Consider the following 12,641-nt stretch of genomic DNA (forward strand, 5'->3'; position numbering starts at 1 on the left):
ATGTGTGATAATTAAAATTCGAGTATTTTGATGTAATAAAATACGATTTGTTATTTTAAACATTATCCACATTTCCAGAGCAATTGCTGTAGTTGATATGATAATTATAACAATGAGAACAGTGCTGAGTATGACACTGTTAGCCAGTTCATTTGCTTGCTTACATAAATCAACATTCATAATAAGCCTGAAAATCTTACAGCTTGATTTTTTTTATAGGGTAGATACATAAGAATTTAATTGCAAGGATTAAAAGCGAAACAACAAAATTACAAGATCAATTAAAACAGCTATAAAAATGATCTGGAATTATTAATTAGCATCATGTTGACAAGAAATATATATCCTTTCCAGGAAACTGCATGAATATAAAAGGATATTAAGGATGCTGTATGATAAAACTTTTCAAATATTCATTAGCCAGATTTCAAAATACTGACGAAGTAGTATGTAAAAAATTAAAACGTACGTTCGAAATATTTACTAGCCGTAAGTACTAAGTCGCAGATGGAAAATGTCATTAAACTGTAACATTTGAAATGCATTATTAGAGTCAAAGAAAAAAAGTGGAAGTATGTTTCCTTGATAACGGATTGATTTTACAACGTTTTCTCTTTTACGAATTGATTTATGGGGTTGATCATTTTTTCATTTTTTAAGAAATTCATATATCAATGAACCACTCTATAAATTTGGAAAAAAAAGAAAAACGAGAAAATGAAATTGCTTATAAAATAACGTAACCCGTCAAGCAAACATTCATTTTAAACGAGGAATAACTGATTTATAAAATAGAACGTAAAACGCTAAAATGAGTAAGTTAGAGTGATCAATGGATAAATGCAACATAACGAATGAATGAAAGATGCGACTAACGTAGTACGATTTCATATTTCTGCAATTCTCATTAATATATTGAAAGGCAGGACATTTTCCAGGATATTTCCTGAAAAATTAAATATTTCCTGAAAACCTGTTTGAAAATTTCTTCTCAACGTTTAATTTAGACATAAAAAGAAAACTATGCCTACAAACTAGACAAATCTAATATAGCAGTAAATAAATAATATAAACACTAAGAACTTCATACACTCGTCTATGTTGAATCGTCAATTTAAAATTCAATCTCTATCATAGTTTTTTTTTTTTTAAGAATTATTTTGTCCTCAGAATAAAAGTATAACATTTTTATTTAAACTCAAACTTAGAAAAACATGCACAAGAAAGTGGGCAACATTTTACGTGAACAAAACGACAAAAAAAAAGGATAGAATGGAATTTCAACAATAAAATAGGAATTGCAAAAGTTGCAAATCATGAGTAGTAATCAAAACATCTGAGGACGAAGAAATATTCGCTGACAGAAAGGACTTTCCACTTATTCTTGTGAAATTTATGGCAAATATGCTTTCCTACACTAGCATCTGATTATAACACTAGATCATTGCTGGCCACTTTCTAATCACTATATCAATCTATTACCATAACTTGGTCATAACCAAATTTCCAATTTTAATTCGCAAATGCTTATCTTTGATTAAGATACCCGAACATTCGTCGATTACATTTAGCATAATATTTTTAAAAAAAATATTAGTGCAGTTTCCATCAAAAGATTTTCTAACATAAAGATTCTAAAATTTCAATCCGAATGATTGAATCCTGTGCAATTTATTGATTTGTCCTTGAGTATTACAAACTAAGTTTCCAATTCATTTTCCAAATTATTCAAATAAGCATATGAAACAAATGAAAAGTGCATCATTAATTTCCATCCTTATCAAAATATAGATCTGTGTCATTTTTCCTGAAAAGACTTTATAAGGCTACTTGATCGCATTACCGGTATTGTGGAGTCTAAAAAACCTGTCAAGTTCTCAAGAACATTACTCTCCAAATAAGGACGTATATGAATCGGTGGACCGATATTTCGATGAAACAGGGAGAACTTCGTACAAAATTAGAATGCTCAAGATATAGAGAACCTTTTAGAAAATGGTAAGTATATACAAGTATCCATGAAGGAAAAAAAATTGGAAAGAATCAGGAAGCTAAAAAATGCTCACTTGTGTTAGCACTTCAACAATATTCTAAGCAGTGCACTGAAAATAAAACTATACTGAATGGTATTAATCATGGAAAATGAAGAACTAATTACAAACAATCGAAACCAATTCTTCTGGATCGAAGTAATACAATAAAATGATTCCATAAAAAGAATCGAGACTATCCTTTATTTCGAATACAATTCATTGCTTATTTTTCGATAAACATTTTCCATCTGTTTATGACATTCTTCGCTCATGCTGTCAATGTCGGAATATGCGAATGGGTCAATTGCCGGAAGAATTTCAATTATTACACGGCCGCCATAGTCAAATTTATATTCATCCTGAAATGGATTTGAAAAAAAAGGCCTATTTATAGATTCTAAGACATGGCAGAACTAACATCTGCGACAGTAAGTATTACACAAACACGACACTAGCAGAAGTAGCAAAGTATAACATAGGAAGATTAAGTACAAAAAGCTTACTTTACAATAAAATGACTGGTACGATGAAATTACTACTGGAACGATTGGAACCTGTAAAAATATCATTAGGTAGTGACGTAGAAAATCAATAATGTTGTTAACTTAAAAACTAAGTATTCACTTTTGCAGCCCCATACATCGAAAATGATGAGATTCGATTAAATACAGTTTTATTCATGGGATAAAAAAAGGAACTACTGACTTTATCAATTCAAATAAAATAGAAAAAAGTACTGGGGACATACATTGGCTGCACGTGCTATAATAAAAGCACCTTTCTTAAACGGGAGCATTGTACCACTCGTGTTTCTTGTCCCCTCCGGAAATATCCATATTTTTCTCTGAAGTAACACACTAGAACGATTTTCAGTAGAGAAAAAAAAAGAGAATTTAAAAAATAAAGAACATAAAGAAAAAAGAGTGAAAAAAACAAAGCATCCTTCACGAGTGCAAATCACAAATAGTCCCTTGCACTTTCCTTGCTCCCATTTTCATCTTACCATTTCTTTAGAAGAAAAAAGAGACAGGAAAACTAAACTACTGGTAGTAGCTAAATAAAGCATAAATTCAAACGATATCTTCAATACTGGCTAGATAAACAGTTACGGAAAAGAATTATTTTTTTTTAATCATAACATTTTCTGAGAATCAGTAACAGAAGGTAAAAAAACAAAAAATTTTATGATGGAAGTGAAATAATCCGAAGATTTACATAATTTCGTACTGCACAGATTGCTTGCTCAACCGATTTGTGCGAAGCGGCTTTATTGAATCTATCTATGAAAATGGCTTCGCAAAGATATGCACAGACATTGAAACCGGGCATAAATTTCAAACTACTCTTCAATAAAACAACGCAGTTTTCGGGCCAAACATGGGTTAAAGCTGAAAAATATGCTTACATGAGCAAAAAATAGACTATTTTGATTTGAATGATGGAAGTTTATCTGCTACCTAATCAAAACCTAGTTGAATCATTACTGATAGTTTAGGATGTAATAATACTACATGTGGGTCCGACCACTTAGATTTTCAAACGACATCAGCAACCTGAGAGCTGTACGAACTATCGCCATACAGCCTATGTCAAAGAAAGCTGCCGGTAATAGTATTTCTTGAACATTTCGAATATAACCTGCAAAAACATGGCCTTTGAAATACAGTACAATAATGTGCTTGGGGCCTTTCGACTAATTAATAAAAAACTTCGCTTACTAAGATGGACCTGAAATTTAATTTTGATTACCTTAATTCTAAGTTCGAGTTTTACCCTAAAAATCTCACGTTCTATTTATCGAACAATTTAATTAATTTTAGATGAGGAAAAAAAGGATTATCAAGAATAAATCATACTTAAAACATCTAGCAAAGTTTGATGGTTTGCAACGACAATAAACGAATTGTCGATTTCGATGAAATTTCGGTTGCGTATTTCGTAAGATAGACCACACCAAAATGTTAATAATTGAAAAGCACGAAAAGTATGCCTAAAACAATGTGATTCATATACATATAATATCATTAGGATTATTCAGTCATCCACTCAGTGTAATTTGCAATGACTTTTTGAGAAAGGTTCGCAATACAGCGTTAAGCCTCTGCGACTCCTATGTTCAATGTCATGTTTTACCGTACGCATAAGCGATGCTTTTCTAAATTTTCTTGGAACTTCAAAGACAAGCGCTTCGATACTGTCCAACTGATATCACTATCATACCATGATGAAATACACTAATCGAAGTTGTCGAAATATAAATTTTAAATCATTCTTGCAAAATAATTCAGACTAACTAACAATATTTTATAGCAATACACACTAAACATTAAAACTGTATCAATGACTCCTATAAATACATCGAAACTCCGGAAATTTGAATGCTACTTTTGAAGTCTAACAGGGAGGTTTTGACACTACTGTATGTTTTTTTCTATTAGTTAATAATAAACGAACAATGACCTGAACAAGACATATTACAACGTCTATTTCAAACTGATTATTTCAATTATTTCAACCTTGATTGATATCAGATGAGTGAACAAAGAAATAAATGTTCTAATGGATTTAATGAATTAACAAAAAAAGGAACTTAGCTATAGGTTCCCTTTCAGAAACATCAAAAGTGAAACAAATACTTATCAATGATTTTTAGGTGTCCTTCCATTTGGCAGTGAAAGACATGCACCAATTATTCCAGCCATCATCAGACAAATCGTATAAAGGATTACTTTGAAGTAATACTTGAATTTTGGAGAAATAATCCACAAAGGACCAAATGTAAAGCACACAAAAATCAGGATATTCAGGATATTCAGCTCGTACCCCATATTCTGAAGTAATATAATAAAGTAATAGAAAAGATGAATGATAATATTATCTACACGATAATAACCTAAGAACGATGTTAGGCATAACTGAGTTGTAGAAGAAAAATCCATACACTGATTAACATGCATATTAAACAAACGATTAGAGAAATAAATTAAATATAAATGTTACTGAAGAATTTTTTGACAATCACGTCATAAATGAGTAATGAGTTATTGAATTGCTAAATTTACTTGGGCTTGAAATGACTGATCTCATTATCTGGTATTATTTTTTCCCTGTCTTCTTTTAACTTTAACAATGTTTCACGCAAATAAAACGTAACAGTTAAGTAACAAGTAATTAACCACTGAGTATTACCAAACTAACTAAATCTCCACAATTCAATTTTAAATCTTAATAAGTTTTTTTGGAAAGTCTCGTCTGATGATAATAATAGGTATTAAAAGTATGATACATAGCAATATCTTGGAAAACTGGATCGACAGCAACTTCTACAATGACAATAATTAATGTATCTGGCCAACATTCTGTATTTAGTTGAGTAACTTTCCTTTTGTTGGAATCCAAATTAAATTGCTTAATTCATGATTTCTTCAGTTTAATCTAACCACGTTATTATAGAGAATAATCAAAGAAAACTAGAATATGCACTCTTTATCACTCCCTTCCCTTAACAACTCATTACGGCATCGAATTCAGTAACGATTCAGTAATATTTTATAACAATTCTAGTAATTTAGTAACAAATCTAGCAACATTTCGTGCCAGTTTAATAACAATTTGAAGACAAATTTAGTAACAATTTAGCAACAGAAAGAACAAATATATACCATCAAATATTGTAACATGAAGTAGTTAAAGAACAAACGGACATAATACAAGAAAGAAAATGATCTACGATGTTTAGCCATATCACAATAATCTTCATCCAAGAATATATGTCACCATCATACTTTATAAGTTAAACTTATAGACAAGTAGAACATATTTATCTTAAAAATATGAATAATAAATGATAAAACTTCTGCGTCGCAATATTACTCAGAGTCGTTGTAATAGCTGTGAGTTACTAAACATCGGCCAGCCATTAAATACCTGGCATAATATGGTAAATGGCAAGAAGAGGAGTGGAAGTAGCTAAGGTAAAATTTGGTTCGTTTTAAATTTAGTTCGGTGATTGAGGAGTAGTAATCCTTGAGGGGTCTGGGGTTGTTCTTTTAAATATCGGAGTCGGTATACATCGATTAAGGTTTGTCTATTCAGGAGTTAATCTTTGTCCCTTTAAGAACACTGAAATGGTTACTGATTGATGTTTCTGTTCAGGTAAAAAATGAAATCATAAAATTACACATGGTATATTGAAGCTAGCATATTTCTATTTCCATCTTTGTTGGTGAATGAGATAGAATGGTTAGTTATTAAAGGATCCAGAGAGCTAATCTATTCCATTCTTTCCATCGTGAAATTTTCTATCATTATCTTCTCACACCTTATTTTCTTTTTCTTAAATAATATCAAATTAAAAATGTTTTACAATGAAATATGTTTTTGTACAAAATATCACCAATGTTATTATAAATGCATACATCAAATTCAATTATTCAATTTTTTTTGAAATCAAACCACAGTTCACGTAATGAAGAACAGATATCACTATCCAGTGCTGCAATATTTTACCGTTCGAGAAAAATGAACTGATAATTATTTGGGGAAGAAAAGGAGAAAAAAAAAAGATGAAGTGAATAAATAAATTAGAATGATGTAATAGTTGTAACAGCAACAAATATCTTTAACTAATTAAAAACAAATTGAAAATGAAGTGATAATAAGTTATCACATTTTTTTTAACCTCAATTCTTTACATAAGTTATTTGCAGATTCTTACCTTGCATTTATGTATTATTGATTGTTGTACTAGAATTTACAGTTTTAAAAATTAGGTTTTTAATTTTTAATCCATCAAAAAAAGTGCTATGAGGTATTAATTTATATTATTATTTTATAGTTTTTATTATGTTGGTTTTTTGTTATATTATCATAGAGAAATAAATTGATAATTGTGGAAAATTGTAACTTTTACTTTTTTAGTCGAATGAAAAAGTCATGTCTTAACTTTTTTTGCCATTAATTTTCAGTTATGTTATCAGTTATTCTTTTTTGTTAGTAATGCACTTTTTTTTTAAAATTATTTCCAAGTAAAATTAGCTGTAATGATAAGTATTAAAATTGTTAATATTGTTCATTTTTTCAAGGAAGTCATTAAAATGTCTGAATGGGCTAACTTTATCATTTTATTGGTGTATTTAAGTGCAAATTTCAGAACTTATTTAAAGTTTCCGTTGAATGTTGAAAAATTTTTATCTTCCATTTCATTTAGATAAGATTTTCACAATAATGTGAGAAAAATAAGATTAGTTAAATTCGTTTCATATTACTTTCAAAAAATGTAATCAATTCGCTTTTAGCAAACTATTTTTAACCTCTTTATTTTCCTTTCCTATCTCTCTTTTATAACCCACAATATTGTAATCGTTACTTATAAAGCATTTTCATCTTTGTTTTTGCAAAAAAACAAAAAAAAAAAACAAAACGGAAGATGAATCAAAATGAAAATGAAATTTGATCAAAAATATAATTCTTTATTTTCTCTAAAGAGCTGAATTGCATAGCATATTTTTTTCTCGAATATTAGATGAATGTTGTGTTTTCATCTATGAAAACAACTACTTATTAAAATTGTTGTTACCACTTCAAATTTAAAAAGAAAATCAAAATTAATTTTATTCAGGAAGAGATGAACATAAGATGTTTATTCATGTTAAATATGCAAGCGAATTATTGAGTAAGATGTTGATATCTATCTTTCATCAATTTAATGAACCAATGGAAATTATTCAAATGCAACGGAAGAAATTTCTGCGAATATTAAAGGATCAGATTAAAATGAAAGTATTAAGTGTTTTCGTCATAAAAATTTCGAAGATTTTTAAGACAATTGCATAACAATGGGGATTGATTTCCACTAACAATATTTTAATTATCCTTTTTTTTGCTTTATTTTATGTGATAATTTAATGATTTTTAATAATTTTCCCGAAACACTTTAAATTTTAAATTCTTAATGGCATCGGAACAGATTGATGAAATATCCAAAAATAGATATGAAAAAATAAAAATACCATAGAACTTCGATTACCTTTGGAAAAGATTTGCAATTTTCATCCTTATTCGTCAATTTATGTAATTTTATCGTAAGACAGTCTTTTGTTCAAACAAAAATTTATCTTTTTTTTTTTTTGCTTTATTTCATGTGATGATTTAAGAAGTATTTAGTTAGTAATTGATGTTAATTGGTTGAAAATGTTTGGCAGATACTATCAAATCTGAATTATTTGCTAAATGGTTCAATTCATTTCAGGGTATACTAATTTCACGATTGATTTTGCAGATTTTGCACGATATTGTCAATCATCATTTGAATTATTATTTGAGGGTAGAAAGTGATATAACATTCAATTGGATGTATAAAGAAGAAAAAGTGCATGATTCGATAAAGTGGACTCAAGGAATCTATTCATCAACAAAGTTTCGAATTCACGATATATTTTTATTACCACGAACCTTAAGCCTCATTTATTAGGCATCTAACTCCAGAATAGATGGTGCTATTACTTCTTGGATACCGCAATCTGATTCACAATGTCCTGCTGGTGGGCCTACTTCTCCTGGTAGCCCACTTGGCCCTGGCGGTCCCGACTCACCACGCTTTCCTGGTGGGCCACGAGGTCCCTGGAATAATAAATTAATAAATCATATGATGAATTTCTTTTGCTAGAAAATAATGGAATTACGTAATTCAAGACTTCCCTTGTACTTGTTATATTTTGAAAAAAGTGGAAAAAAAAATGAAAGCTTACTGTTTCACCGATAGGCCCTGGAGGTCCTACATCATTCGAAGCAATACCATTCGGTCCAGGGGGACCTTTAGGACCACGAGGTCCTGGTGGTCCAGGCAACCCTTTGATGCCCACTCCACCGATAGCATCATCACCGGGTGATCCTTTGATACCAGCATCGCCTTCTTCACCTTGCTTACCTGGCAATCCTGGTGGTCCCACTCGACCCGGTAACCCTGGTTTACCAGGCAACCCAGGTGGTCCGACTTTTCCAGGAGCACCCGGTCTACCCTGCTCTCCTTGCTCTCCATGATTGCCCGGCGGTCCTGCAGGACAAATTACGCTGCAATTTGCTGTTTTTAGACTGAATTATTCAAATTTTTTTACAGAGAAGAAAAGCACTGACACATCAAGGAAAAGGCAAAATACATAACTCAAAGTACTCTCTGTCCTCTCCCACTTCTTCTCCCTCCTTTTCAACCTTTGCTATTCACTTCCCCTCTTCTCAATTTCAACATCTTCGAATTTTACATCGTTGATTCAAGTAGCAGAATTAAATTGGACCATCATCATTAGAAACTAACCAAGGGAAATTAGGTTCAGCATGACCTAGTATATCAATTCCATCGATACCAGCCTTACCTGGTCTACCAGGAAGACCATCTATACCAGGTTCTCCATCTAAACCTGGCGGTCCTCTAGGTCCAGGTGGACATTGTAAACTGATGCATGACATGCATTGTTGATATTCATTCGTCATGAGATGTTCCGGATAAACATCTAAGAAGGCAAATTGAAATTTTAAAATAAAAATTTTTGTTGCAACTAAATGATATTATCTCACTCTTTATAAGTGAAAATTATTTGACAAAATTTACATTTCGTTAAAACATTCAATTATAAAAATCACGGTATGATTTTTTTTTTAAGTAAATTTAATATTTTACCACAAAATTTATCAAATTATATCAATGAGAAAAAAAAAAGTTACAATTATGTTAGCACTAAATTTACCTCGTTTTATAGTTTGAGCTTTTCGTAATGCAAGAACATCTATCCAAATGTTTCGTTTTGTTTCCTATAATTATGAAATTGAAATTTTGATAATAATTTTATTCTTTATTTACATTCATCGTTTTTATCCAAGTATATTTCATTTATTTTTCCTTCTTATTCCATCGCTACAGTATATTTTTCTAAAAATTAGTCAATTATTGTTTAGCATTCTAATTTGATTGCCATCAAATCAGCATAAATAAGCATTTGATAAAAATAAAATTTCTTCATTCTTAGGATTTCATAAGAATGGAAATAATCAGCAGACTGATTTAAATCAATTTGAATAGCCTTTTTTTTTTCCTTGATAATTAAATAACTGAACAAAAAAGAATTATACATCAGTTTTGAAGCATTTATTGTAGCTAATAAATGATTGGATGAAATTAGCATATAATGAATTTATAAATTGTTCATAACAATTAAAAATTTCAAAATTATCTTCATGATAAATAAATTTGTGTTTATTATTCATTTAAAATGATTACAAAATGTGAATTAAAAAAATTTTCGAATTTAAGTTTATTAAAAAAAAAAAAAACTTATAGTTTATACCTCTAATATTGCCATTCGTTTTTGCAAATGTTGCTTTGTACGTTCAATGCGTAGAAACAACGATATATATATAATGCTCATTATTGTAAGCAAAAAAACCGATATAAATATTGTAATTCGAGCTCGATCAATGATATTTTTGTGATTATCCATCATGGGAAGTTGAAATTTTTTTAAATCTTCAAATTTAGCAGTTGAAACTTTTTTAAATCTTCAAATTTAGCAGTTCAAACCTTTTTAAATCTTCAAATTTAACAGTTAAAATCTTTTTAAATCTTCAATTTTAACACTTTACTCCCTATTTGCAGCTTTTCCTTTTTTTGATTTCTATTAGAATTTGACAAAAAAAAAAGAAGAAATGGAATTTGAAATTTTTTCATTTCAAATGAAAAAAGTTATCAGAAATTCGCAAAAAAAAAAAGTGGAATGGAATTTGAAATTAAAAAATAATATTGTCAATAAGAAAGAAATACTATGTTATAATTGAGTATTTAAATATTTCAAATATAAAGGAATTTTTGAAGGAAAATTTTAGTTAAAGAATAAAATTTCCCGTCAAATATTATCTTCGTTTTATATGAAACATGTTTTTTTTCTTTTTTTTTTTCTTTATTAACTCGGAAAAATTTTTTTGGTAAATAAAACGAAAATAATAACAATTTTCATTTAAGAAATCAAAATAGGTTAGCAAAGAGCAAATATCGAATACAAATATAGGTTAGCAAATATAGAATACTGTAACGAAAAGTTGAACAAATGCTTGAAGTAATTTTTATGAATTTTTCCCCCTCAAATATTTCCTTCATTTTATATGAGACATGATTTTTTTTTTCTTTTTTTTTTAATTAATTCAAAAAAATTTTTTTGGTAAATAAAACAAAAATAATAATAATTTTCATTTAAAAAATTAGAATAGTAAAGAAACAATTTGAAATTGTAAAATATTAATTAAAATTTAAGTGTTGCATAATGAAATATTGCAACTGTTGAAATATGAACAATATGATCAGTGACCATCCATTTAGATTCATATTTTAAGGTCAAGGTCATAATATAAGATCTATAATATTATCGTTCAAAGATCTCATAATTAGTAGTTATTCTCATTAATTTCTCTTATGATTACTTTTCTTTCCCAATATCTGCTTTAATAATTAACGAAAATCATATAACCTTACAAATTTAGTAACAAAAAATAGCTAATTATAAATAATCAGCCATAAAAAAAAAAAATGCAAAATTAAATAAATATAAAACAATTTGATAAATACATATAAAATAAATTAGTGAATAAATAATTTTTTTAAAATGAATTAATAATTAATTTTGAACAAATTAGTAATTGTTTATTGACACATAATTAAATCATTCATTCGAACAATAAACTTAACTGCAATTATTTGTAATTAAAACTGCAATTGAAGTAGTTTACTTAAAATATTATTTCTGTACAAACGTTTTAATGCATAAAACTTCATTATTAATCCTGCCGGTAATCCTGTCGGAAAACCCGATGTAGGATTCCACAATTTAGCTATGACTGATATCAAATTGTAATATTTAAATTTTCATCTATATTAACTATCTATATACAGTAATGGACAAAGAGGACATTGTGACATTCCTTATAGACATTGTAAATCCTATTCACTTATTTGCTATATAAGGGCTCATATATTTCCATCTAAGTTCATGTTTATCATTTCTGAACATGTCTTCACCTATCCATTTTCTGAACATTGATTCTTTCATCTTACGCATCAGTAATCTTTATCACGTTATCAATTTGCTTATCAGATGTATTCGTTAAGTTACGCTAAAATTCTCAACAATGTATTGTTTCATTTCGATAATTCTTGTTATTTGCAGTGACACTTGTCATATGTTATTTCAATTGACCATTTTGTTGAATTCGTTGCTCACAATTATAACACAAAAGATTTTAAACCTTTTGGAAAATAATCCACTTCTTTAAAGGAGATATGGTCAATTGAGCAAAAAATCATTTATCATCAATATGTTTCGTATGGTTATATTTATATTTATATAAATTCCATTTTTCAAGTTCATGTTCATAAATTCCATTTTTCAAGTTCAAATTTTTCATTTTTTTTCATTTTTATATTTATATTTATATAAATTCCATTTTTCAAATAATATTTTTTGGTTCATTTTTCATTTATGCTCTTTCATCACAAAATTTTTCGCGACAAATTTGCATCAATAAAATCATTTATTATCAATGTGTTTCGTATGGTTATATTTATAC

The 12,641-nt window shown here is 28.7% G+C and overlaps 2 protein-coding genes across 2 annotated transcripts; both read right to left on the reverse strand.

Annotated features, from left to right (window-relative positions):
• Positions 1 to 2,167: 2,167 nt before the first annotated feature.
• Positions 2,168 to 4,990, reverse strand: LOAG_08437 (acyltransferase; the record flags this gene model as incomplete). The annotated part of the gene is made up of 7 exons (XM_003143969.2): positions 2,168 to 2,392; positions 2,537 to 2,587; positions 2,782 to 2,877; positions 3,249 to 3,421; positions 3,890 to 4,023; positions 4,720 to 4,864; positions 4,927 to 4,990. The coding sequence occupies 7 exons, from the start codon at positions 4,988 to 4,990 to the stop codon at positions 2,234 to 2,236; spliced, it is 822 nt and encodes a 273-aa protein (XP_003144017.1). The 3' UTR covers positions 2,168 to 2,233.
• A 3,511-nt stretch (positions 4,991 to 8,501) lies between these two features.
• Positions 8,502 to 10,525, reverse strand: LOAG_08438 (hypothetical protein; the record flags this gene model as incomplete). The annotated part of the gene is made up of 5 exons (XM_003143970.1): positions 8,502 to 8,654; positions 8,783 to 9,104; positions 9,346 to 9,541; positions 9,776 to 9,839; positions 10,373 to 10,525. 5 exons carry the CDS (start codon positions 10,523 to 10,525, stop codon positions 8,502 to 8,504), a joined length of 888 nt encoding a protein of 295 aa, XP_003144018.1.
• Positions 10,526 to 12,641: the final 2,116 nt, after the last annotated feature.

The sequence above is a fragment of the Loa loa genome, assembly GCF_000183805.2.
Source record: "Loa loa unplaced genomic scaffold supercont3.647, whole genome shotgun sequence".
NCBI classification, from domain to species: domain Eukaryota; kingdom Metazoa; phylum Nematoda; class Chromadorea; order Rhabditida; family Onchocercidae; genus Loa; species Loa loa.